The sequence below is a fragment of the Fukomys damarensis genome, unplaced genomic scaffold (genome assembly GCF_012274545.1).
Source record: "Fukomys damarensis isolate Sample0158 unplaced genomic scaffold, DMR_v1.0_HiC HiC_scaffold_17, whole genome shotgun sequence".
NCBI lineage: Eukaryota > Metazoa > Chordata > Mammalia > Rodentia > Bathyergidae > Fukomys > Fukomys damarensis.
Window position 1 is genome coordinate 22,141,256 of NW_022900929.1, and position 25,861 is coordinate 22,167,116.

Genomic DNA, 25,861 nt, shown 5'->3' on the forward strand with positions numbered 1-25,861 from the left:
CTTATAAACCCAGGGCTGGTTTCTGCTTTTATGTATGTTGTCAGTTTGAATGGATTTACCAAAAAGAATGTTGTAAATAATGGATTACTTTTATACAAATTTCAGGGAAGAAAAATGGCTAACAGGTATACATTGTATACTTATGCACAGACAGAAATAAACCCAGCCAGCATGAATGTCACATACTTTCCATACTGATACAGGAGATAGGAAGAGAAGTTCACTCCCAGTGTAGTTCATTGAGGAATGCTTGAAAGATACTCTAGTGTCAGAGTTACACTCTTCTTATTACTAAACTGTGTAGCAGTAAAAGAAAAAGATATATCTTTTTAGCACAAAAAACATAGCAAAGGTAGTTTTCTTCCAGATACATGCAAAAACACCCACTGCACATTGGGGCTGTTCCTTTATATTCAGCTCCATATTGGTCTTTCATTATTCTGTTGGAGAATTGTGTGGAATTTGGGTTATGGAATAATCAAAGACACCCTTATACTAGATGTGACATTTAGATCTTTTCACCTTTAGCAGCAAGCAGACTGGTAGCTTCCAAATTCATATAGGAACATGTTTCCTATATTTTTTCATAATTGAAGAAGTTTGTTTAAATTTTACATCCAATTTTAATCTAAGCATGCGATATCTGCACGCCTTGGTCTTGGGTGGATGGGGACCCCCACGTGGCCAAAGCAGAGTCCCTTAAAAGATCTGGGAAATGAGGTTGACAATAAATGTGATTTACTTTTCTGTCTACACCCTTGGTCTCAGATATTAGGAAGATCCCTGGCAAAAATAAGGGGGCTTGCCTTTTGACTGGAAATTTAGCACTTCTAAACAAAACATTGTTTCTCTAAATGTCAAGTGTGTCTCTTGGGCCAAAATGCAAAGAGAAAGGAGAAAAAAGGCCAAGAAAACATCTGTGTGTTGTTAAATACTGTTGCTTCATTTGTGATTGAAAATACTGCCCTTTTATACATTCAAGAACTGTTTGTTTTAAAAGGGAAAAATCTGCTTGTCAGCTATTGTCTCTTAATTGTGCTCCATAAAAGACTTGGTAGAGATTAAGGAAAACGTTCATGTTGGGACTCCTGGTGGCCTAGGCTGTCCTCTTGCCCACCAGGGACAAAGGCTGCTTCTCTCAGTCTTTCCTGTCCCTCTCCTGTTGTGCCTATTCATGGGGACCCTAACCCTATGCCTGTGGGAGGGGCAGACAGGGTGGGAAGCCTTGGAGGTGCTTCTCCCCTCACCCCACACTCGCGTGTCATTGCCTGTGGTTTTGTCTTTGCTCTCCCTGCACAGATCCGGAATTAGGTGTTGGCACGCTGCCCGAACATGACAACCAGGATGCAGGGCCGATTGTCCCCAAGATATCGGGTCTAGAGAGGAGCCAGGAGAAGAGCCAGGACTGTTGCAAAGAGCCTATCTTTGAGCCCGTGGTGCTTAAAGACCCCTGTCCTCAGATCCCACAGCCGCTACTCCAGCCCCCGGTGGAGCCCCAGCTCCGAGCTCCTTCTCCGGACCCTGACTTGGTGCAGCGCTCAGAGGCCCCAGCCCAGCCACCCCCTCCGAGTACTCAGCCACCACAGGGCCCCCCAGAGGCCCAGCTGCAGCCTGCCCCGCAGCCTCAGGTGCAGCGACCACCCCGGCCACAGTCCCCCACCCAGCTGCTTCACCAGGGCCTCCCATCTGTGCAGGCCCACCCCTCGTCCCAGAGCCTCTCCCAGCCACTGTCCACCTACAACAGCAGCAGCCTGAGCCTCAACAGTCTCAGGTGAGCCACAGTTCTGCCAGACCCCCAGGACGGGAACCTGCAGGAGGTTGGGCTTGCCTTGTGGAGGCTTGGCCTCATTTTGTCTGTGAGGCCTGAAGGCCAGGAGTGGGTTGTCGGTTGAGACTCAGTCTGGTGGGAAAGACCAAGCTGGGGTGGGCAGTGAGGAAGAAAGGTAGGAAGCAGAGTCATGAGAAGCCCATCCAGGCCTGTGCCCTGAACCCACCCCCAGTGGTGAGAAGGGTGAGGTGCTCAGAAGGGAGGCCTTTTGCCTCCTGGAATCCCACTCTGAAGGACAGCTAAGTCTGCAAGTCCAGAAGGTTGGAACCCATGGACTATTCTGGTTTGAGGTTTATTTTTCATTAGGTTTGTCTGTTCCTCTGTGTGCCAGAGAGGTAGAGAAGAAATTAGCAGTGGAGAGGAAGAGAGGCATGCCAACACAGAGTGGGCTCTCTGTCTGGGCTTCAGGTTAGGAAGCAAATTCTAGCAGCGTAGAGAACTGTGAAGGAAAGAGGCAGAAGCCTAGGTTCTGGGCCAAGCCCTAGTTGCCCCAGGGGTCATAATTCTAACCCTGCACATCCCCTAAGGCTTTGTGTCTTTGTTATTGTTTTCCTTTTGGAAACCTGGTGACTTTGATGGCTCAGGGACTTGCTTTTTCCTGTCTGGGACAGGTACAAAGTAGCCTTTGGGAGACAGGGTTCTTCCCCAAGGGGCCAGGCTGTCTCCTGACTCCTACGCCATTCCCACCCTTCTCATGGCTTCTAGACAAAGGGTTTTACTTCATGGACAGGGTAGCAGGCGGACAGGGTGAGCTCAGACCCTGGACTCTCCCACTTTCTAGGAAGCAGGGCTGGTGGAGGATAGGCAGGAAGGCAGAAGGTGAGTCTGGCCACAGAAGCCAGAGAGGCCCTGAGTGCCTTGCAGAGTCAGCTGCCCTGCACCAGGAACCCCGGCATTTCTGGGGCAGCAGTTCCACCTGGCCACATCCATTGTAGCAAAGGAAGAAGGTGCAGCAGCAGGGACTTCAAACGGCTGAGCGTCCGGGAGTATCTATAAAGAGGAAGGGGCAAGACAGGACAGATGAAGTGCACCTGAGCAAGGAGATGGGATGTACTTTGAGAAGCTCATTTGCTCACCTTTCTGTTTTATTTTTCCCCTTACTCCCACAGCAGTAGCAGAAGCAGCACTCCAGCGAAGACTCAACCCGCTCCTCCACACATCTCCCACCACCCTTCTGCCTCCCCATTCCCCCTCTCTCTGCCCAATCACAGCCCCCTGCACAGCTTCACACCCACCCTCCAGCCCCCCGCACACTCACATCACCCCAATATGTTTGCCCCTCCCACTGCTCTGCCTCCTCCACCACCACTGACGTCAGGGAGTCTGCAGGTCCCCGGACACCCTGCCGGGAGCACTTACTCAGGTAGGACGCAGATGCTGGGCCGTGCCTTTGCACCCACTGTCCCTTGCTAAGTGACCCCCTCACCATTTGTTGTCCTGATGGCTAGGCTGTTACGGACAGTCTTGTGCCTCCTTGGATATATTCTCGTAATCAACCTCCTGTCCTTTGTGGCCAGAGGTTCACCAGAGATGCAAAGCAATACCCACACTGACCTGGTGCAGCCTGGTAAACGGCTGGTCGAAGTCAGGACACCCTTCCTGCCAGGCTGGCCACTGGGTGAGAAATCCCAGATGCTGTGTGCCTTGCGCTCAGCCAGGGCAACAACAGCTTTCCCAGGCCCATGCCCACTTCACTGCAAGACTTTAGGCTGTGTTCTGGACTAAGAGACTTGTTTCTGTGACTCAAGCCTGTCTTTTTCTTAGGAAGAGGAGATGGATTTTCTGTGACAGTATAGCCCAGAGTTTAAAAAAGAGACCTACTGTTATTGGAGTACTCTTCTACTCATCTGATTAATCAGGCCAATGTCCCAGCATTGGTCCAGTCCAGCCATGTGATGCCAAATTGTACAGCAGTGACTGACCTTAAAAAGGGCATGAACACCCTGCCGCATTAACAGCTGGTCATGCTTACTATACCTAAGCACTCGACCCTTAAGCCTTCCAACAAACCCAGGAGGTTAGCCATGTCGTTGCCCACAACTTACAGCTGGGAAACTGACTGGCAGATAGGCACGCCAAGGGTCAGTCAGCTGTCAGTAACAGGGCTGTTTGGCCTGGAGTTAGTTCACCCCCTTCATGGATTATCCCCCTTTATCCCAGAGACTTCCTGGTTCTACCCTGGTAGCTCACCAGCTGCTGTGTCTTCAGCCCAGTATCCCTCCAAATTATAGCCTTCGGATGTCCTTTTCTGAAGGAAACAGCCAGTACTAGAAAAGGTGTCATGGTCTCCCTTCTCTTCTTTTCCAGAGCAAGACATCTTGCGCCAGGAACTGAACACACGTTTTTTGGCCTCTCAGAGTGCTGACCGTGGGGCTTCCCTGGGCCCTCCGCCCTACCTGCGGACCGAGTTCCACCAGCACCAGCACCAGCACCAGCACACGCACCAGCACACGCACCAGCACACCTTCACGCCATTTCCCCACGCCATCCCGCCCACTGCCATCATGCCGACGCCAGCACCTCCCATGGTGCGTACCCCAGGCAGAAATGTGAGGATAAGTAGAGCACGACTCTTTTCTTTCTGCAGCACGCTGGGGTTGGCATGGGCATCGGGGCCGCAGATTGGATGGGAATACCAACCCTTGAGGGGGTCCTTGGGCCTTGCCCGTCTTTGCTGGAGAGAGGGGAATGTGTCCCAGCTCACCACACTCTAACTTCAGGGGACTTTGGAACTTTGTTTACAGTTGTATCTAGCACTGGGGGTGGATTTATTGTAGGTGACTCCAAAATAGTCACATCCAGTGTTGATAGTTAACCCCTCCAGGTGTTGTTTAGCTTTCTTGGGCATCCCGGGGATTGTACTAAAGTGTACCTGTACCAAGTACCAGCACAGGTGTGCTTACAGAATATCAGGAGTAAAGAAGAGAGAAGGGGGAGAGACCTGTCGGGAGGCCTGGGCAACCCCGGACGCCACTCGCTCATTCAGATGTTTTCCCTAAATCTACTTTGTTAGAGGTTCTATTATATTTTACGACAGTGCCCAGTGCCGCATTGTGCTCTGTGTGCAGGTGGTCAGGGACTGAGTGCCCCACAGGGACAGAACTCATTCTGCAGTACGAACTACCACTGGCAATGACATGGTCTTATCTGGCAGCACTCCACCTACTTAGGACCTTTTTTAGTACTGGGAATTAAATGTAGAAGGTTCTACATGTTAGACAAGTACTTTCTCACTGAGCTACATCCCTGACCTTTCTTAAATTTCTGAGACAGTGTTTCACTAAGTTACCCAGGCTGCCTTTGAACTTGCAATCCTTCAGCTTCAGCCTCCTGAGTAGCTGAGATTATAGGCTGGAGCCACCAGGCCTGGCTAGTAAGGGTTTTTGTTTTGAAAATTGGGAACTGTGATTAATGGTACCATACTAGAACTCTATCCTGAGATATAATTCTGTCTCAAGCAGTATTAGAAGACTTTATTGCTTAATTTTAAATATTTAATTAATATTTACTATTTAATGTAATTGGTTTTGAGGCAGTTTGTGTAGGCATCATAAAAATAGATGTGAATTCCGTGGAGTTCTTGTTATGCAACTTCACTTCCTCTCCTTCCTTTCTCCTACCCATTTTGTTCACCTTTTATAAACATATTTTTGTTTAGAGGAATATTACAGGTGAGGCCTTGCAGCCTAAACATTTCCTATAGGAAGTCCTGTATCTTCTGTTCTAGATGAACTGTACTTCTCAATAATTACATTTCTAAAGGCCTCATATTTTGGAAAAGTTTCGTGCTGGTCTGTTTCACAAATAAATTAAATCTAACCCAGGGTAGTTACAGTACCTGGATGATGGCATGACTACTTAGAAGAAGGATAACATACTCTTCTTCTGTTCAGGAGAAAGGCTCTAAGCCCCAGCCTGAACTGCTCTGTAATGGGTGTCATGCATTTCAGAAGACAGCTGAATCCACAGTTTTTCTGCCCAAATGAAGAAGAAAATGAAGGGAATTCACTAGATAAATCAGACCAAATGCTCGCTTATCTCTTAGTTATCTGGATAATCGCCCATCTTCCGTTTACATGTTTGCTCTGTGTCGATCTCTAAATATAGATTAAGACATCACAGTATGTCCAGGACCCATGTGTATCCTGTGAGTTTTCACATTGTTTTCCCACTTGTGTTGGTTTTTTGCAAGGGTGACAGAGAAGCTCTGGTGGTTTAATGTAGTGAGGTTATTGTGCCTGATGGCAATGACAGGGAAGTTGATTAGGGTTACCTCCACTGACGCAGTGAACAAAAATGCAGATTGAGTAACTAGCTTTTGCTTTGATCCCTTTACAGTTTGACAAATACCCTACAAAAGTTGACCCATTCTACCGGCACAGTGTGAGTTGCATTACCATGCTACACATTCAATGTAACTGCTTTTGCGTTCATGTGCTTTTGCCACAGATTGGTAAATGCCTAGCGGCTTCCTTAATCATCTTTGCAAGAGTTCCCATTGCGCCTTGTCACTCTGGATGCTTGCTTTTGTGGCAGTTTGCTTTTGGTAAAGATGCAGTATTATCTTCTGAATCAAAAGATCATAAGCACACCCAAGATTTAAAGCAGGTGGGACTTATTGGAGCCTCCATCCTGCAACGGGGGTGTCTGTGTGGAGTCTTCAGAGGTCTGGGACAGTAAAGTCACAGCATGTCAGCCATCAGTTGAAACTCCATCACTAAATACAAAGCCCCTTATCTTTTTGAGTCATAACTTTAAAAAGATTTATCCTTTAAATATAGAGTCCTCTTCAGCATGGCTGATTGTGCTCTCCTGAGCTTATGTCAATTTGTTAATAAAAATATCACTTAATTAAAAGAATTCTTAAAATTGCTGGTTTTCTCTAAAGTCACTCTTTATATGAAAAAATCACATGGTTTATCCAGAAGATAAATTGGTGCCAACCTGAGTTATCAGTTCATTTATACAATAGTTTCTCTATACAAAGGACTTGACTGTTTTACAATGATATTTTGATTATGGGGTGAATACTGCATCATTTTTATCTGAAAATTTGCAAGTTTCTTTGCTTTATAGTTTATATTTTTAAGTAAAACCAGGAAAAAAAGATTAATGGTTGTTCGTAGCCATGTTGAGTCACCATGTGTAACCATTTTTCTTTGGTTTGTAGATAGTATTATTTCAGTGTAAAGGCTACTTAATAGATCAGCAAAGAATAAATTCATCCACGCTTTAAATTACTCAAGAGTGTAGCTGAGAAGTCAAGACTGGAAAACACTAGAAATGAGTTAATTCTTCAAAGGCATTAAGAACTAATAGGAGGAAATCCTCTTCAAGAGGAATTAAAAAGTACATGTGAGTGACTTGTTCTCCACCAATCCACCCTGTTTTGCTCAGCACTATGACACAAAAGCTTTTTTAAGTGGACTTTCAAAATCCTGTTGCCTGTGTGGGTTGTTCTTGGGCTTGCCCACAGTGTTGCCATTGTGCCCCCAATCTGTGCTTTGCTGACCTAAATGAGGGCCCTACTAAGGAAATAACTCTGGTGGAAAGCTCAGTGTGCTCAAAGCATAGCTCCGATTCCATGGGTCCTGGGTGTGAGATAGAGCACGTGCCTGGAGGCCCGAGCCTGCATAGTTGATGTTTTATTACTTATGAGCTTCAGGAGTTCAGTCAAGAAGGGAATAGTGAACTACATTTGTATTCTAAGATTTCTGTAATGGAATAAACCAAAAGGAAAGTGGCAAGAACATATAATTTTATTGTAAATATTAAAGGAAAAATGCCCACCTGGAGGCAGAGTTATAGAAATTTGAGTGTGTTTTAGTGTGGCATGTATTTAATTACTCTGCTTCATACAGTGTGCTTTGGGAGAATTATTTCATATTATTAGTTGTAGCAGATAATATATGAAGTACTTAGTCTCCCCTACTTTGGGGATTAAGACGTTATAAGGGGAATTAAGATGCAATGCACTCAAGTATCTAAAACACTATATTAGACTTAAAAGTAGTTGTAAATGAGGGCACTTGGCTTGCAATCTCTGTCTAAGTGGATTTAGTTCAATATCAATTACTCTGGAAAACTTTGCTGCATCATAATAAGGGAGCAAAATGAAATAAAGACCAATAAAAAAATACAAGTACGTGCTCTGCAGACAGGATTAGGAGATGCAAATTTCAGTTGTTACCAAAAATAGGAAACATAAACGCATTATTAAGAAAAGCTTAAATTGTATTTTTAATGTACTATACAATCCTGGAGAGGGGTGTTACTTCTATGTCTGTATGGTGCTTTGATCGAAGGAAACAATCAGAAAAATAGAATCTCTGAGATAAATTTTTAAAAGGAGGGAAAGGTGTTTGCATTTTCCTTTTCCCCTTAGTTATGTCCTTTGTAAGCTAAGGATTCAAGAAAATTCGTATTCTTCATTCACAACTATTATTATTCTATTATTATTATTAGTTGAGTAGCCTCCACTGAGCTTGCTGATTAAATAGCAGATCAGTGGTACCTTGGTTCATGAACTTAATTTGTTCCGTGACTGGAAAAGATGGCCACATTTATGTTCATGCAGGAAAGATGGCCGTGGTTGTGTTTGTCACCCGATGCAGAATTTGCAAATGCAAACAAAATTTTGCCAAAATTTGGCGCAGAAGTGTTCATGAACCAAGGCAGCACTGTATTCAAAACCAGGCATAAGAATTTGGACTTCACATGTTAAAACAGAAGGCCTCTAAGTACCTCAGCCTCTGGGAAACAATAATATTCAGACCAGATAGTGATGACCCAGGCTTATCACTAGCTATAGCAGATGCTTCTGTAGTCCACCTTCTAGAAAATTGGGCAGCTCCGCTTAGAGTATAATTCTGAGTCATTTTATTTTCCCCTTCCACAAATATTTGTCATCATATTAGATAAGAAAGTTAAATTGTCCTCTGGAACTGCCACTTCTAGAATAACCTAATGAAGCAAGGATTGTGAATATGTTCTCATTTCCTCAAACTATTAAAAATCTAAAAGTACTAATTGAGTTTTAATGGTATAAAATCCTGGCATTCATAAAGACTCGCTTCTTTTTCTTCCTTTTTTTCTAGTTTTTTTATTCTTTTCTCTTTTTTTCTAATTAACTTGTAATTATCTGGGCCTCTTACTTGGCTCAGCTCCCCTCCTGTTTTTGATATGCATTAAAACCTCCAACCATTTAGGACTTCTGTGCAATTTACCAATTAATAATTAGAAAAGCTCCCTTTCTAATGATGTCCTCATCTGGGACATCATTTGTTGGCTGATTGATTCTGAACTACTTTTAACTTTTTAAGTTAAGCATTCATGGCACATCTGTGTGATCATTTCATCGTGGCTTCTTGACTAATAGCATCAAACTGAGATTACTTGGCTTGCTAATGTTGATGTCTTTCTATGGGAAGGGAATTTGAATATATCACTTGCCTCCTACTAAAATGGTTTTTCTCCCTCTCCGTCTTTGGCCACAGCTCTTCCATTCCTATCCTCCTGCAGTATCGGGCATCCCCCCCATGATCCCACCCACTGGCCCTTTTGGTTCACTACAAGGAGCATTTCAGCCCAAGGTAAGAACCTTACAGTGAAGACATAGAGGCACGTTTCTGACAGAGTTCCCAGTTAGGCATGCAGTTGACTTCTGCATCTTGCCTGTCCCGTGACTAATTTGTCAGACATCAAGTGACCATGAGGATGAGGGTGAGAATATTTTTTTCAAGTCCATCTAGTTTTAAATCTCAGCAAAAATTTTACGTTTCAATCTGTACTACCACGTAATCTCAGTTGGGCTAAGATTTTCTGTGCTCTGTGAAATACGCAGAATATATACATAGACATATGTTAGTTTTTTCTTCCAATACTGTGACATACGCTTCTAGTCAGGAGTGCTATGAAATGTCAGACATATGTGCACCAAGTTGTCCTTGATTCTAATGGAAGGGGGTGGGGGACAAAAGTTCCCAAACTGAAACTGCGTCCTGTGCACTGGATCAGGGGAAGATTCTTCTGTGACTTCTCCCTCACTATCCTCATCAGCCTGGTCTCTCTGCCTGCAGGTGGAGGGCCACTGCCTACCTTTGGATACTGTGTCCCTCTCTGCTTGCTCCCGGTCTTCCCACTCCTCACCATGGTCACACTTGCCAAATTCAGGAGTCTGTCATCTGTTTCCAACATCCTAGGGAGAAACTAGGGCCTTATCCTTCATACTAACTACATTCTTTTCTACCTAGTCAGTGATACGATGTTCAGCTTGGGCTACAGTTACCTCTGAAGGTCAATAAGGAAGAATTATTTTCCAAATTATTTTAAAATGTATTTTGGTTCCTTTTTTACTTTCCTATAAAAAGTGAAATATACTACTCCTGTTGGTAGTGTTCTCAGTTTTAAAGTGAGATAGTTTACTCTGCGTGTGTGTGTGTGTTTATGTGTGTGGTTTTCTTTTTTCCCTTCATCCCATTTCTAAGACAAACATGCATTTTGGGCCATAATCTCTCAGGAGGAGCGCACAGTCTATTTTCAAAGGCATATTGCCTTAAAACTAGAAATAGGGAAAAAAATTAAAAGGCATTGGGGTGGGATGGCTACACCTTCAAAATCACATGCATTGGCATGCAATTGCAGTTTATAGGTTATATTTACCCCGGGCTTTTATGATGGCCATAGTAAAAGCCTCCTATCTCAAGATAAGATAATGGTGATTTTAAAACTCCTTCCTCCCCATCTACACTTCACTACTCCCTCAGACCCTGATCTGTCCCCTCTAGTTTGAGACAAATCTCTGGTGCATCCCCAAACAGACTGGTAGGTCATTTAATAAATTAGACTATTTCCCTCACTCACAATTATCCAATCACACAGAAAACTACATCTGGGCAAGAAAGTGTCTCTCCTGGTGTTGAAATAGGCCTTTCCAGGCCATCTTCCTGATTGAATATGTAGATTGCGGTTCATTAGTGGAGTTCTTCATATGTATGCAAATCAGGCTGTTAACAACTCCAGCTTAATTGTTAGTTGTACTGCAGCTGATTGCTTTCTTTCTTTCATTCCTCTTTACCCCTTTCTCCTTGTAGGCAAGCTCATGCCTAAACTTGAGCTTTTTCTATGCGAGTTAACTTGTGTGAGAGTATTCATAGAAGTTGTGATTTCTTAAATAAAATGACCAGTGCAAGTTTTCAAATCCTCTTCCCACAAGATGGTAGTGACTCCACCCAAAGTAGACTTTGTGTTGTTGCTAATTCAAAGGACAAAAGCCTGCTGATAAGGTTAATATTATTATTAATATTTTTAAATGGTAGTGGGAATAGGAAAGACAAAAGCAAAATTTAATAGTAGATCTCCGTGGTCCCTAAATTAGGTTCTCTTGTCCCATTTCCACTGCTGCTAATGAGTAATTACTGAGTGTAATTTCTTGTTATTGTCTGCCAGTTAAAATTTAGAGAGTTAGCTTAATGTCTGTAAAATACTGTCAGCTATTCTGATGGGAAGCACCTGATACTGCAAATTATAATGTTCACTTAAGCATTTCTTGCAAAAAAAAAAAACAGCATCAGTACTGTGGGTTTAGGGAAGAAGAGAGGTTTTAGGAGGCAGCATTTTCGCGTGTTGCTTCTCTTTTGGTTCCTGTGCTTTTTATTGCTGTGAAATAAGCTGGGCGTCTCCAACATAGGATGAATGCCTTGGTGAAAGACAGCAGACAGTCTCCGGCCAGCCAGAGCCCCTGCAGAGAACAGGGAGCAAATTCTTGTCCAGAGCATTTGTGGTCGCTGAGAAAAATGGGTTTCAACCCAGAATGAAACAAGCAATGAAGTTTCGATTCTGTCATTTAGAATGAAGGAAAGATCTTGCTTTTATGTCCCATGTTCTGTACTTCCTAAGCTGTGGTCTAATTAATTTGTAGACATCCAACCCAATCGATGTCGCTGCTCGGCCTGGGACAGTCCCACACACTTTACTCCAAAAGGACCCGAGGGTACGTGTGCAAAGTCAGGCTTGGTCTCAGGTAACACCAGGGGTGTCTGCACGACCTGCCCACCCGGTACTCACTCTCCCCAGCCCATTTGCAAGTGCTGCTGTTCAGCTGTGAGTTTGTGCAAGAAAGTGCCAGTCACTCTTGATGACAAAGGCTCTCCTGGGGACCTAGAAGTGACACAAGGGGACTGACTTGCCAGTGAGAGAAGACAGGAAGGAAAGGCTTACTTTATGCTCTGAGCCCAGAAATTGGACACTGCTTGTCTGGTTTCTACTTAATCACTCACTCTTCTCCGTTTACACCTTGAATTTCTCTTACACAAAAGAAATAACTACAAAATTTTTTTTGAATGGAAAAGCACCAAATGCTTTTCTTCCTGGAAGTCAGGACTCAGCCCCCACCTTGCCTGAGGTCAGGAAGTTGTAGGATCAACCGCACTGCACTTGTGTCCCTCTATTTTTAATGTTGCAAGGATCCTTTGTGCTCTAGAGCTAAATAAAATATCCATTATCCTTTGGTTATGTTATTTATCAATAACTTATTATGCCACCTATGTCCAAAAAAAGAATTTGAAGTTATGCAATAGACATAATCTTGTCTATCGATTTTTGTTTGTATTTGTCTTTATAGTAAATGCAAAAAAAAATATATAAAAGATTCCCTTTTTCCAATATTGTTTTTCCCTGAGTAAAGACAATCAGAAATTGATGATGAGAGTTAGGCAGAACTTAAAAATGACCCCACCAAGTCAGTATTTTTATGATGCTTACTGAGCTTCCTGAAGACATCTAACACGTGTAAGTGACCACAGTTGTGGAAGGGAGGGTGTTGCCAAAGAGAGCCTGGTTCTCCTGTCTGGGGAGGACAGTTCTCCCTAGATAGCGCCCAGCCTCCAGCTTCCTGTGGCTCACTCTGTGTGGTGTGGAAGACACTCAGCATGGGGAGCCCAGGCAGAGCGCAGTGCCGCAGGGCATGCTGCCATTGATTAAACTTGTACAGGGCCTTGTCAGCCCCGATGTTCCAAGGCCCGGGGAGTGGGGGAGGGGACAGTTGGTACTTTTGATAGTGTGAAAATGGGCTAATTATTCTCTAAAAGGGCTTCATTTAAAAGTAAAATTCTAACATTTTAATTTCCCCTCCTAATGAAGCACTACAAATTTGTTAATTAGAGCAATTGTTTGAGTGACAGGCGTGTAACCAAGTTGTCATTTTCTCTTCACAGTTGACAGATCCTTTCAGACCTATGTTAAGGGTAAGAAAGCTTCTTCTAGAACTGTTTTGCAACCTCTGTTTGACTCCCCGTGGGTTAAAAATACAAGTGTATAACAAGAAAATAAGCTATACTTAAAATAAAAGGTCAGAATAACAGCAGTTGGGTTTTGCAGGTAGTATAATTGAAAATAGCCTAAATTGTTTTGCTTTGAGTATTGGAAGAAGCCAGTCCATTGGCTTTTTTATTCTTATAACAGATAAAATTGAACTGAGTCAGATTCTGGTGTTGGGAGGTCTGCCAGAGGGTTTGGATCGTAAGCGGAAAGATTTAAACTAGAGTCTGAAGTTAATCTTTCTTACCCTTAGAAAATACAAATGTTGGATCTGTTTATTTTGGCTAGTGGCTCCCTTATTCAGAACTAAGGGACATTGGCTTGCCATAACCATTAGACCTATTTCTCTGGTGCAGAAAGAGATATTAGAAGAATTGGTTTGTTTAACATCTTGTTAAAAGCAAAATGTTCCCAAGTCCTGGAGCCTGGCCAGCAGACAGAGTTAGTTACCTGATATGAGGCTGGGTGCGGAGACAAAGGCGATGGCTGGTTGGGTGGAAGATGTATGGACTTCCTGCTCTACATAACCCCTCTCTGATGCACAGTGTCAGATAATTCCATTTTCCCAAAGGGGAAACATCTTTTTCATCACTTAGGTGAGGAAGAGTGTTGTGATTTTTTTTTAATAAAACCATAATTCCATTATAAGAGGAAAGAAATGGTCCTAGATTTAAATTTAAGTATATATTTCAGGAATAGTTTGTTACTACAAAAACCATAAACCTCTGTCCTTTGCCAGTGGAAAATGGCAATGTGTTTTCTTCTCATCCATCCAGTAGTTACTGAGCCTACACTTGGAGCTGAAGGGTAGATTACTTGCCCTCTAGTTGGTAGAAGAGAATCTACATGCAGTTACTCTACTGCTCAGAAGGCAAGGCCGAAAATAATTAGATTTGGATTGATATATACTCCTTATAGGGTGGAAGAGGGACTTGATATCTGCAGAAGCCTAGAGAGCAGGAAGGAAGAAATTCTTTTTTCTTTTCTCTTCTTTTAACTCAGCAGTGAATAGAGCTCACTGACATGAATGGGTAGTTGGCACTTAGTGAAACATTTGCCATCTCTGGGCTTAAATTTAAATGTGATTCATTTCTTTATACCATTCTGAGAGTTAAAAGAAAAACAGTCTTGGGGGAGGTTATGACAGGCCCTGTACCCTTTTCTTGTTTTGATTTGATTCACAGACATTCCCTAATTAGCTCTTCTGAACAGCTGATTTGCATTATAGCATGGCAGCATTTGTTAAGTAGGACTTCCTACTCTACCAGACCTGCCAGCTGGCACCAGAAAAGAAGAGACACAAAGTGGGCTTTCGCCATCTTGTCCTTGGTAACCAGGACAAGATGCGTTTCCTGAGCTATAACTGCCATCTCAAACCCAAGTGGGGCAGTGGGGGGGCAACTAACTGTGACTCTCATGACTGTGCATTGGACAGAGGCTGATGGGAGGCACTTGGAGGGCACAAAGCACTCTTGTTGTTTCATGAAAAAAACCTCTGCAGCCAAGATCTGCTGAAAGCTTGGGGGAGACTGAAGGTAGTTTCTCTGAAGTGTCTTTCTTCTGACCACGTTGCTCTTTCTTGTTCCAGAAACCAGGGAAGTGGTGTGCTATGCATGTTCACATTGCCTGGCAGATTTACCACCATCAGCAGAAAGTCAAGGTCAGTCTGGCTTCCTGGTTCAGGGCGGATGGGGGTGGGGAGGAGTGTGTGGTCTGTGTGGAACACCTGAATGGGATCTAAAAACCCACAGGCAGATAGGATCAAGTCCCTCTTGGAAAAGCCATTGAGCAATCTTATTAGTAATTAGGGAAACAACCAGCAAAATTACAAAACAAGCAAACTGATGATACCCTGGTATAGTTTTCCTTTTTGATGACTGTGTCATCTTATTGACCAAAAGGGCTTAAATATGGATTAAATCCTAAAATAAAGGTTTGGGAATCTAATTATAGTGAGCTAAAAGTAGAATATGAAAGACAGTAGCTCAGAAGAGCCAACAGTGAATGTTTTGTTTTGTTTTGTTTTTAGGAAATGATCGGTATATACTTTTCATTTTATGGCTTTGGAAAAATGAAAAAGAGTTAATCTATACCCCATATGAAGAATACCATACTGAACATCCATTAGCAATACATATAATTAAGTTACTCTTCTAGAAGCAGCATTGGGTTTGCAGTAACCTTTCATTAATCCTCTGGTGACCATTGTCAGGCATTAGAATATAGTCAGTGCTGCCAAACCACCTTCTGGCCAGTTACCCTGTCTGTAGGTGAATTTGTGCATGTGCATGTGTGCTTGTGTGTGTATTTCCTCATATAGTTGAATACATCCTGCTTTTCTAAGCCTTTGTAACACAATATGCAAAAGAACAAAACTAGGGAACCTGACATGGGGCCAGTACTTGGCTTAAGGGACAAAGTAACTGACAAGTCTAGATTTTAAATCTGGGTAACTGGCTGGAAAAATGGTAGAAAACATTCATTCTGGTCATTGCAGTAAGCTTCAGTTAATCCCTTGCTTCATGGACAAGCTTTTGTCACTTAATCCATGGGTTCCTGAGCAAACTCTTCACCCTAACAGCATGTGAGAGCCATCGTGAGAGTAGTCCAAGAGGCCAGTATGCAGAGAAGAGTGAGTCATCAGAGAAGTGCTCTTGGAAGGATGCCCTGACTCCACACAAGGAATGCAGGCATTATGTACTGCAAACACATACTAATAAAAAATAAAAATGGAAACCAAATGAAACCTTGTTCAAAGAGAAAAGGCAAAGCTCAGTAAATGAAAAAACCTCCCTAAAGCATTTTGCTTCATTGCCAAACACCTGTTCTTTCTCCTACCATCCCATCAGTGAGTTTTGCTCACTTTTACTTTATTGTTAGGCAAGGTTTAATTAGAAACCTTGTGGTTTAACTTCGCTGGAAAATGTGCGTGCTCAGAAGAGCTAACTAGATTTTGATGATTAGTTCAATTCACTTTTGGTTCTGGATGGCGTGGTTAGCAGAACAGTAGGTAAAACATGTTTTCCTTTTAACTCCTTTGGTTTACAGCAGTGAAAGATGTTGTATGTGCCACTTTAGCAACTTCTTTTCCATAAAAATGCCCCCAGTGACTTAAACTTTCATTATCCCAATTCAATTAGCAAGACCTCTTGAACAGGAGATGACTCCGTTCATCTTCCCTTCCCGGCAAACTATTTGTAATCCCCAAGCTCCATTTTGCTTCATGGGCCTAAGTTGTGTTTAATGAAACTGTGCTGTGTACCATGCAATATTAGCACTAAATAATTTGGCAACCAAATTAAAAGAGGGACTCAGAATATTTTTACAGATGTATAATGAGTCAGGAGCTTGGTTTGGGGGTTTGACTATTACTTTATAGTGGGACTCTCATAGTGTTCCCTACAGATTTGGGCAGAAGTCACACGGTCCCTTCTCTGGAACGTTCATTTACTCATTCTTTTAGTGACTCGCCATGTACATACTAAGAGTCTGCGAGCCTCAGATTACTTAGCATGCCAGTCAGGGGACACTCATCCCTCCTGTCCTCTGGTTGCTTAAGTGCTTGGTAGGGAGGATCAGTGCATGTGTGCATCGGTGACGGAAGTGCTGTGTATTTCCAAAGGGTATCACTTCCTGCATAGGGTGTGATGGATGAGCAGGGTTTTGACCTGCAGCAAAAAGGGAAGGAAACTTCCCTCATCTCTGACCCTCACACCATGCTCTGTCCGCATAGATGTTTTATCAGCTGTCATTGCACAATAGGGCAAAGATCACTCAGAACATAAGAACGTTTGGGGTAGGGCAAGAATGGGGCCAGCCAGAGCACCAGACAAGGCCGGAAGGTTGGAAAAGAAAGTCAGAAGCAGGTTGGGGGTAGTGAAAGAGCAGGAGAGTGGTGGGAAGGCAACTCGCAGCCTCAGAGCCCAGGGTTCCAGGCCACCAGAGGAGAGGAGCAGGGCTGGTCTGGGGATGCATAAAGCAGATCCTGAGAGGGAAGAATCCAGAAGGTGGGGCAACCCATAAACAACTCAGGGCTGCCCACATCCAGAACGATACCCAGGGGAAGATTCTGGGCCAGTGTCTACAGAACTGGAGGAAGGTAAACTGAAGGATTAGCTTCAGGACAGATGGCGAGGACTCCCAACCAAAGAGGGTATCAGTGTTTAGTGGGGCAAGCTGACCTCCTCCTCCTCCTCCTCCTCCTCCTCTTCAGGTAATTGGGAGTAGAAGGAAAAGAAGAGACATATTAGTTAAATCAATACCTCTCCTTTGTTTCATTTGTTGTTGTTTTTAAAATATGCAAGCAACAGTGATCATTTGAAAATTAGCTTGTAGGCATGCAGATATTTCTTCATAATGTTCAGTTACTAATGTGCTGTGATCTATTAAACTACAGCCAAGTCATTAAACAATTCATTTACACAGTAGATTATTCATGCCGAATTCCTAATAAAATGAGCCTTAAAATACTATCATCTTAAAACTTGCTAAAATGGTCCTTTATAGTAAAGTAATAAACTACTCCAGAAGTAGTACCAGTCTGAATAAACAGCATACGCTCCTGTTCCTTAAATCGTGCAACCTCAACGACAGAACACCCACTTACCACTTGCAGTTTCTGATGTGAGAGGCAGAGCTGACCCCCACCACTGGCCTCTGTTAGGTGACCTGTTTTCCGGCCCCGAGAGAGTTCAGTGATTTCTGAGGTGCTTCATCTCACAGTGTTTGTAAAACTTGCACCTGACTGGGGCTCAGCACCCAAGTGCGCCCTTCACAGAATTTAGTCTGTCAGGCTCAGCCTCTTCGTTAATATCTTTCTTAGGAATTCATCTTTGTTCCCCTTGCTGCTTTAGAAACAGATGCAGTCAGACCCACATAAGTTGGACTTTGGACTGAAACCTGAGTTCCTGAGCCGCCCGCCAGGCCCCAGTCTCTTCGGAGCCATCCACCACCCCCATGACCTGGCCCGGCCTTCAACTTTGTTCTCTGCCGCTGGTGAGTTCAGAGGAGGAGAGGAGAGCTGAGAAATGTAGTTCTCAGGTAGCTCAGTCACTGCCTGGAATGATACGTCAGGCACTCCGTCTAGGCGCCCTCTTTCACTAAAGAAGGAAGAAGAGACCATCTTCCTTCATGGGGACTCATACTGCTTGGCTTATTATTTGCCTCTACATCAAACCAGTAGAACTCTCAGGCATGCCAGATACTTTTGAAAATGATCAAAAAACTTTGCAAGGGCAGATCAGAAGGAAGCGGTGCCAGGAATTACAAAAGGATGTAGTCACCCTTCCTCTAGGTTCCCAGAGTGCTCAGTGACTTTGCACCATACCACTCGGTCACACTGTGTTCCCAGGGTCTGAGGGATAAAGAAATGCAATTAAGATAGCTGCAGATGGTCTGTAATCAGGAAGGGGGACCTCTTGGGTACTGGCTGGATTTCTTTGCTACAGAATTCATATTGCCTGGCTGCGAGTTGAAGTGGAGGAAATTTAGGGAGAAAGCTGTTCTGCTTGTTAGACCTGTGACCTGTCCATTGGATTTGTAATTCACCTAACCTCTGAGAACACACACTCCCAAGGGTCCCTTGCATCTATGGGAGGGAAAGTTGGAGAGCATAGGATCAAAGGAAGCACATCAGAGAACTGCCCCTTTGTGCCAGTTACGTGCAATCCAAAGGCAGTGGCCATACAGAATATTCAGGGGATGGGAACAGGACTCCTCATCATTTGGCCTTTCCTAAAGCTATTTTTAATGCATGCTGCCTGGCACAGCCTCTGCACGGTAAATACTCAAAAAACAGTGGCATTGAACTTGTTCTAGTAACAAGCGCCATAACTTCATACCCACTGTGCTAAGTAGAATTTATTCTTCTCTACATCAATAGTGAAGGGCTTGCTGTTTCTGACCCTTAGGGAACAAGTTTCATATCCATCCTGCCGGCTGCCTTCCCAGGCTTTGATCCAAGATTCAATTTTGGTGGACCCATGGCTCTTCCATTGAGGAAAAGAGAAATAACCCACATTGCAAGCAATCATCATTATTGTAGACCTTGTTGCCAGTGCAAGTGAATCACCCTTGAGGGTAGATGGAATTTGCTAAGGTCTCAGGTTTTTCTGTCAGTTCCGTCGAGGGATGTATTTGAAGGCTTCGTTACCATGGCATCTAGCTCTGAGACAGGGCTACATTAAGAGCAATTTTTGGACAGAAATGGAGAAATTTCTCTCTGGCTTTCATTTGAGCCAAGTGGATGAATTGGCTTCTTTTGCTTCATAATTCTGGAAGTGTAGACATCCCCAGGGGCCTTAGGCCGAGCAAGGCTCTGTTCTTCATTGAAGCATTAATTAGCTTGTACCACAGAGACAGTATGTGGCCAAAATAATATGTAACTGGCAACACCAGTAGTGCTGGGTGAATGTTCTGGAGTAGATTTGCCCCGTGGAGGCAGGGTATCATTTTAACACTTCACAGGTGGAAAATAAGCCACCATCTAGGGCTGGATGGACCTTCAGCTTCTAAGATTCTGTCACCATGACTGACATTTGTGCCATACTGTGTGTGTCTTATTCTTCTACCTCAAGCCCATAAGATCCTCACAGCCCAGGGAACCACAACATAACTTCTAAACTGAGTCCATGAGAGTACGACAAGGGACAGACCTACATTTCACCTGTGTTCCTGAGGGAATTTATATTTGTTTACAGGAACCAAGACAAAGTACAAGAGATTATGAAACTTTCCTAGTAAGCTAATAAATCAAGGCCCTGTTTATACTCCCATTTTGGAAGGTAATCTTTTTACTTTCGCAGTATTGGCTTTTGCCCCAAATGGTTGTTTGGTAAAACTTTTAACTGGTGTTTATAACTCAAGCTTACTTGTTAAATTTAGCCACTTTCATCTGCTCTTGGGGACTAAAGCATGAAATGAACTGAGAGCCTTCTTGAGATGACCTTGGCAGGGCTCTGGTCCCTAGCTGCCATCTCCACTGAGGAGTGTGTCCACAAGCTCGATGCTCAGAGCTCTTAGAAACATTGTCCCCCACTGCTCACAGGTGCCCACCCTCTCTTTCCTTTCCCAGCATCCTTCAGCTGAGAAAAGGATTTGAGGCAACTCAAACAAATGCATGTTATACATAACATAAAGTAAAGGAGGAAATGGAGATAAAGGGAAAATGTAAGGAAAGAAGACTTCTAAGTTAGATCCTTAAATTCTCTGGCAGGCAGAGATAAGACTAAGAGAGTCAGTTATACATTTTTTTTTTTTTTGGGTGTTCAAAATGAATGAATAAAACAGCGTTTCCTGGCACTGAAAACTGAGAGACATCAGAGTCCTTCATCTCCCAGAACCTCATGTAACTTGGAACAAGGCATGTCCAAGAATTGACTTGTAGACCCCTCAGCCTACATGTGGGAGAGCTAATGTGCTCTTAAGGGAAAGAGTGGGGACTCTCTGGAGGCCAGAGCAGTGCAGCCCAGACCTGAGCTTCAGGATAGCCCCTTTTCAAAGCAAGAAGGTCTCTGCCCCAGATGCTCTGTGAAAAAGAGTCCTCAACCACTTGCTCCCCTCTTAGAGAAAGTGGGTCAGGTCCTTCAGTGGAGGGCCTTGCTTCACACTTGCTAACCCAGTATTTCTCCAGACTTCCTTGGCTGTAGACCCATCCTCCACGCCCCCAGCACTCATCTCCATGTTTCTAATTTTGTGTGCTGTCAGCTTTCAAAAGCAGAGCCTGTTTTGATGGTGGTCAGCGCCTCTAGGAAAGAGGAGAGAGGGTTTGCTTTCCACTTTGTAACAAGCACTTTTTGTTTGACCTAGTGTGTGGCTGGCAGGTTCTGGGCGGGCCTTAGCCACATCCCTATGTTAACATTCGTGCCTGTGGGCACCTGAGCAAGCTGGAAACAGTCACTCTCTAGAGAATGGCTTTGGTGACATCGGACTTGGTTATATTTGACCTGATAGGTGCTGCACATCCAACCGGAACCCCCTTTGGGCCACCTCCTCATCACAGCAACTTCCTCAACCCTGCTGCCCACCTAGGTAAGTCAACACTCCATAGTGAGAACTGTGTGTGCACCTCAGATGTGCCAGGCTGTGTTTCTGGTGCCCGGACTTCACTGAGTGGCATGTCTGTGACAGTCCCCCATGCCTCACCCACCGCTGGAGAACGATGGTGTCCTGAACACATGCAACCACCTTCAGGATCTGAGGGCCTTTTACACTGTTCTCCTTCAGTGGTAAATCTACACTTAGCTTATATCTGGAGTTATCGGGGTACCTTGGGGGAGCTGTTCCTGGGTATTTCCAGACCCCAAGTTTAGCACTGCCTGGCCCCACCCATTAGAGAGAGATGGTGAAATCCTGCCCCATGGCTAAGGGCACCTCCAGGAGATGGAAGAAAGCCAACATGATGCTGTAAAGGATTTTTTATTTTGGTTACCTCACATTTTACTGCCCTATTAATGTGTCTCTTCCTAGTAAGGGTTTATGCTTCCTACGGTCTTTATGATCTGGTATTTTCTGCAAGCACACAAGCTCATAACACCACCAGACTATAGATGGTTTTTCATCATCCAGAGATTTACTCTAAGATAGTTAGAACCTGCAGAGTCCATTCCTGGGAGAGGGGTCTCTAAGCAGGAAGGCAACAGAAAATCTTGAGTAGTGCCCCCCTGCCAAAGGAGGAACAAGGCAGAGTGCAGCATTCTAGAAAAAGCACCCTTGTAAGCATTTTGCTAATCAGTACCTAAACTCAAGAGCAATACAAGCCTTTCACCCAGTCCGCAAAAGTAAGAAGCACAGAGAAGGCTGGGACCCCTGTTTGAAGTGCACGTCCCTCACTCAGTAGAGCCCCTGACCATTTCCTTCTTCCCCAATCTTGTTTGCAGAACCTTTTAATCGGCCGTCTACATTCACAGGCCTCGCTGCAGTCGGTGGCAACGCCTTTGGGGGACTTGGGAACCCTTCAGTTAGTGAGTACCTCTAACTTTCTCAAATCTGCCTTGGACTGTTTCTCTCCGCTGACTTGAGAATGGTTCCAGGCCTTTTTAGATAAAAGGACACTGTTCTCTTGGGAAACAAACTTAGGTTCTGTCATTGCAAACAGCAGGCCAGGGAGAGCAATGGGGTTAGGTGCAAGTGTGCAGAGCCCCCCTTCTAAAGAGATCCCTCGCACAGCATGTGGTACTGAGGGTCAAGAAGGGCAATAGAGATGATTATTGTCTGCCAAAAGCTTATATATGTTTATCGCCCATCTACATCCCATTTCTGCTAGTCAAGATTTTGGCTATAGCGCTCATGGAAGTAAAAACACTTTTAAATTTTATCTTGCCCTTGGCACTGGTGGGGTCATAACAGACATACTGAAGAACAGCAGAATCAAAAGAAGAGCTGGCAGCACTGCATACTCCAGGACCTGTGGGGAACTATGTAGCTTTCAACTATTAAATAGTTCATCTTGAATAGGAAGAGAGTTGCAACCCATGCTCATGTTCTGCACAGCTTTTAGTCACCAAGTCCTCAGCTGCCTTTTCTGTTACCACATTTCATGTTTCTGGAGCACAGGAGACCTAAGATGGAGCTCTGAGGCCCCACTCACCATGAAGTTTTGATTTAAAATTTAGCATGGTGAACTGCATCAGATCAGGTCAAGGTCCCATGTCGTCTCAGGGGACACTGGTTTTGGTTCACTCATGCTGGAAGGAATAGCGGTTACCTTAGCAGCACGGGCACAGGAAACCACGTGTTCTACGTGGAGTTGAGTTACCAATCTGAGTAGCACTATCATCACACGCCTCCTGCATGGTTGGAATTTCTGCATGCACCAGATATGTCTGATTAGGTGAAAATGACACCCTTTTGGCCCCTTCCATCTTTAATCCCTCACCCCCCACCCCACATCTGCTTTTGGTCTTTTTTAAAGAAAGAAAGAAAAAAAAAAACTGTGAGCTACATCTCCAGTGTAGGACAAGAGTTCCTCTAATGAATTTGTTAATCTCCTTTCCTTTTCCAGCTCCCAATAATATGTATTCATTTTAACTCTGAATGCTGTTAAAAGTTTTTTGGTAAGTACCTTCATTACAGCAGATTATATAATTTCTCTTAAACCTTTTTGTTCTCCACTTCACCATTTCAGCACCCAACTCAATGTTCGGCCACAAGGATGGCCCCAGTGTGCAGAGCTTTAGCAACCCTCACGAACCCTGGAACCGGCTGCACCGAACGCCTCCGTCGTTCCCGACCCCTCCGCCCTGGCTGAAGCCAGGGGAGCTGGAGCGCAGCGCGTCCGCTGCAGCTCATGACAGAGATAGAGATGTAGATAAACGAGACTCATCCGTTAGTAAAGATGACAAAGAAAGGTACGGAAAGAAATCGCTCTCGAGTCCCAATGGGGGAGCCCACTCTGGGCCACGTAGCAATGGAACTGGCCACCCACCCTTCCCGGCCCAGCCTCATGCTTCAGCTGCCCCCAGCCCCAGCTCCCACCCAGGCAGCAAGGCCCCTCTCAGCCCCAGAGCCAGCACCCCAGGGCACTCAGTGTCGTGACCTCAGAATAGGACTCTAGCACAATGAAAGATGCCTGCCTCAGAAGCAGCGATACATGCAGGATATACAAAGTCCCCGGAGCATCCATGTGTCCAAACATAAATCTTCCTCTATGAGACAAGAGAGTTGCAACTTCGGACCAAACACACACAGCATGAATCAATGCCATATTTGCTTTCAAGTTCGTGCAGTCCATTCAATCATCCATAGGTTTTTCTCTTTCTCTCTTTCTTTTTTGTTTGCATTTAGAAAGTCATGTTTGCATTGCCTCATCATATTTTTCTCAAGTTTCGTTCAAACTCAAAGCCTGGGACTCACAGATAACCAGTAAAACCTTAATAATCTAAATTTTGAGAAATGCCAGCAAAAGTTTTGGGTTGGTTTTGCCAGTGAATAATAAATTCTGTTAACCATTATTGTTTCGGTACGTGGTAACCCCTGCCTAAAAGAAATTAGCCTTAAAGAGGAAATGTCTCAATAGCATTTTTTTCTAAAGAATGTCATAAGCATTCTTGACAAAGGGTCTCTTCTCTTTTTTTTTTTATATGCTCTATTCCTTCTGAATTAATGGGTAAGCAGGGATGTACCAAATATGCTTAACAAGAAATAACTGATGACCACTTACTTCGGAGTCAAATTTGATCCAAGTCTTCCATTTTTCTTTACTGTATATATTCCGTGTATGTGTGTATGTCCTGATAATTTTTAAATGTTCAGCTTTGCAGGCTGTAAGTATGGCAGGTTAAGATAACGCCTCACAGATCATTATGCTATGTTGATCGATCCTTTTTTCACAAAATAAAAAGATAAATTTCCCATCACGCCCATATGATCAGCGTTCTCTTAACCAGTAAGGATACTGCTCTGAGCTGTAGCCTGGCAAAGTGGTGGCCCAGAATGGCTGAGCTGCAGCCCTGAGCTCCAGATAACCTGCTACTAAGCAGAACGCAGGATATGGGCGGCACATCTTCTCAGATTTGTCTTGATGGCATCAGAATGGTCTCTCGGATTGAAGTCAGGAAACTTAATAAAATATACTCTTCTTCCAACCTTCCCTTTAAGGTCAAGGGGGCAACTCCTGAATCTCCCCCTGTGGCCACCACTTTTCCCCACCATGTGTCTTGCGTCTCTCTTCCTCCCCTCCCTTTGCAGGCCCCGTCTTGGGGCTCTGCTAAGACTTGCCTGATACTTCATTCTAAGTCTTCGAGTTTTACCTTGTCCTGCACTTTCTATTCCCATCCAAGGCAGGTCTCTAGCACTCTTGTTTCCATGCACGTCCGTGGATGTTCTCCCACTTGTTCTATTTCCCCCACGAGGCTCTGTGTTTGTGGCCCCACTTTTCCTACCTATCCTGCCTCCAGCTGCTGCCCAGATTGTGGCTTCCTTACCTTCCTCTGATGCCCAAGAGTCCAGGAACTCAGTTTTCTTTCAGATCCTCGCTTCACTTTAGAGCTCGTTCTGTGTCCGCATGCTTTACTCCAAAAAGAGGCCTCTGCACACAAGAGTGTGTCAGCAGCACAAGACCCCTGAGTTTACCTTAAACTCTGCCTTCCAGTGCTCTATGTGCAGTGCTGGAAGGAAGGTCGTGCCCGCATTTGGACCCTTAGGTCGTGACTCAACACCGCCTGATCCTGAAAGTCTGGGCATCACCAACCCAGTGGCCACATGGCCCATCCCGGCTCTGAAAGTTTTATGATCCCGATTGAGGCACTCGGCTCTTAAATACAGATAGAGCAATGTCCCCCAGGCTCTCTCACTCACCCACGGAGCTTCCTCTGGAATCTAGGCGCCAAGCAGGGGGCTGGCGGGAAAGCAGGCCTGCCCATCCTTTCCACCGCCATCTCATTGCAGCCCCTCGCCCCGCGCAGGCCCGCTTCATTCGTGTCCTGTGTCCCTCTTTCTGCCCCAGGGAAAGCGTGGAGAAGAGACACTCCAGCCATCCTTCACCAGCACCTGTCCTCCCGGTGGGCGCCCTGGGGCATAACCGCAGCTCTACCGAACAGATCAGGGGTCATTTGAACACCGAGGCTCGCGAAAAAGACAAACCCAAAGAGAGGGAGCGAGAGCACTCGGAATCCCGCAAGGACCTGGCCGTGGAGGAGCACAAGGCGAAGGAGGGCCACGCGCCCGAGAAGGACGCGCACAGCCATGAGGCGCGCGCCCTGGGCGATGAGGCCAAGCAGG

General features: G+C 44.6%; 1 protein-coding gene across 1 annotated transcript in view; it reads left to right on the forward strand.

Annotated features, from left to right (window-relative positions):
- The window catches only part of Auts2 (activator of transcription and developmental regulator AUTS2), a 1,133,790-nt gene that overhangs the window by 1,105,238 nt on the left and 2,691 nt on the right, over positions 1–25,861 (forward strand). Inside the window, exons 9-21 of the mRNA XM_010644519.3 lie at positions 1,300–1,771; positions 2,938–3,191; positions 4,136–4,356; positions 6,167–6,211; positions 9,325–9,420; positions 11,748–11,819; positions 13,042–13,071; positions 14,733–14,804; positions 17,998–18,139; positions 21,095–21,172; positions 22,021–22,104; positions 23,268–23,490; positions 25,587–25,856. Coding sequence (XP_010642821.2) covers positions 1,300–1,771; positions 2,938–3,191; positions 4,136–4,356; positions 6,167–6,211; positions 9,325–9,420; positions 11,748–11,819; positions 13,042–13,071; positions 14,733–14,804; positions 17,998–18,139; positions 21,095–21,172; positions 22,021–22,104; positions 23,268–23,490; positions 25,587–25,856 — 2,059 coding nt within the window. The remainder of the gene's footprint in view (positions 1–1,299; positions 1,772–2,937; positions 3,192–4,135; positions 4,357–6,166; positions 6,212–9,324; positions 9,421–11,747; positions 11,820–13,041; positions 13,072–14,732; positions 14,805–17,997; positions 18,140–21,094; positions 21,173–22,020; positions 22,105–23,267; positions 23,491–25,586; positions 25,857–25,861) is intronic.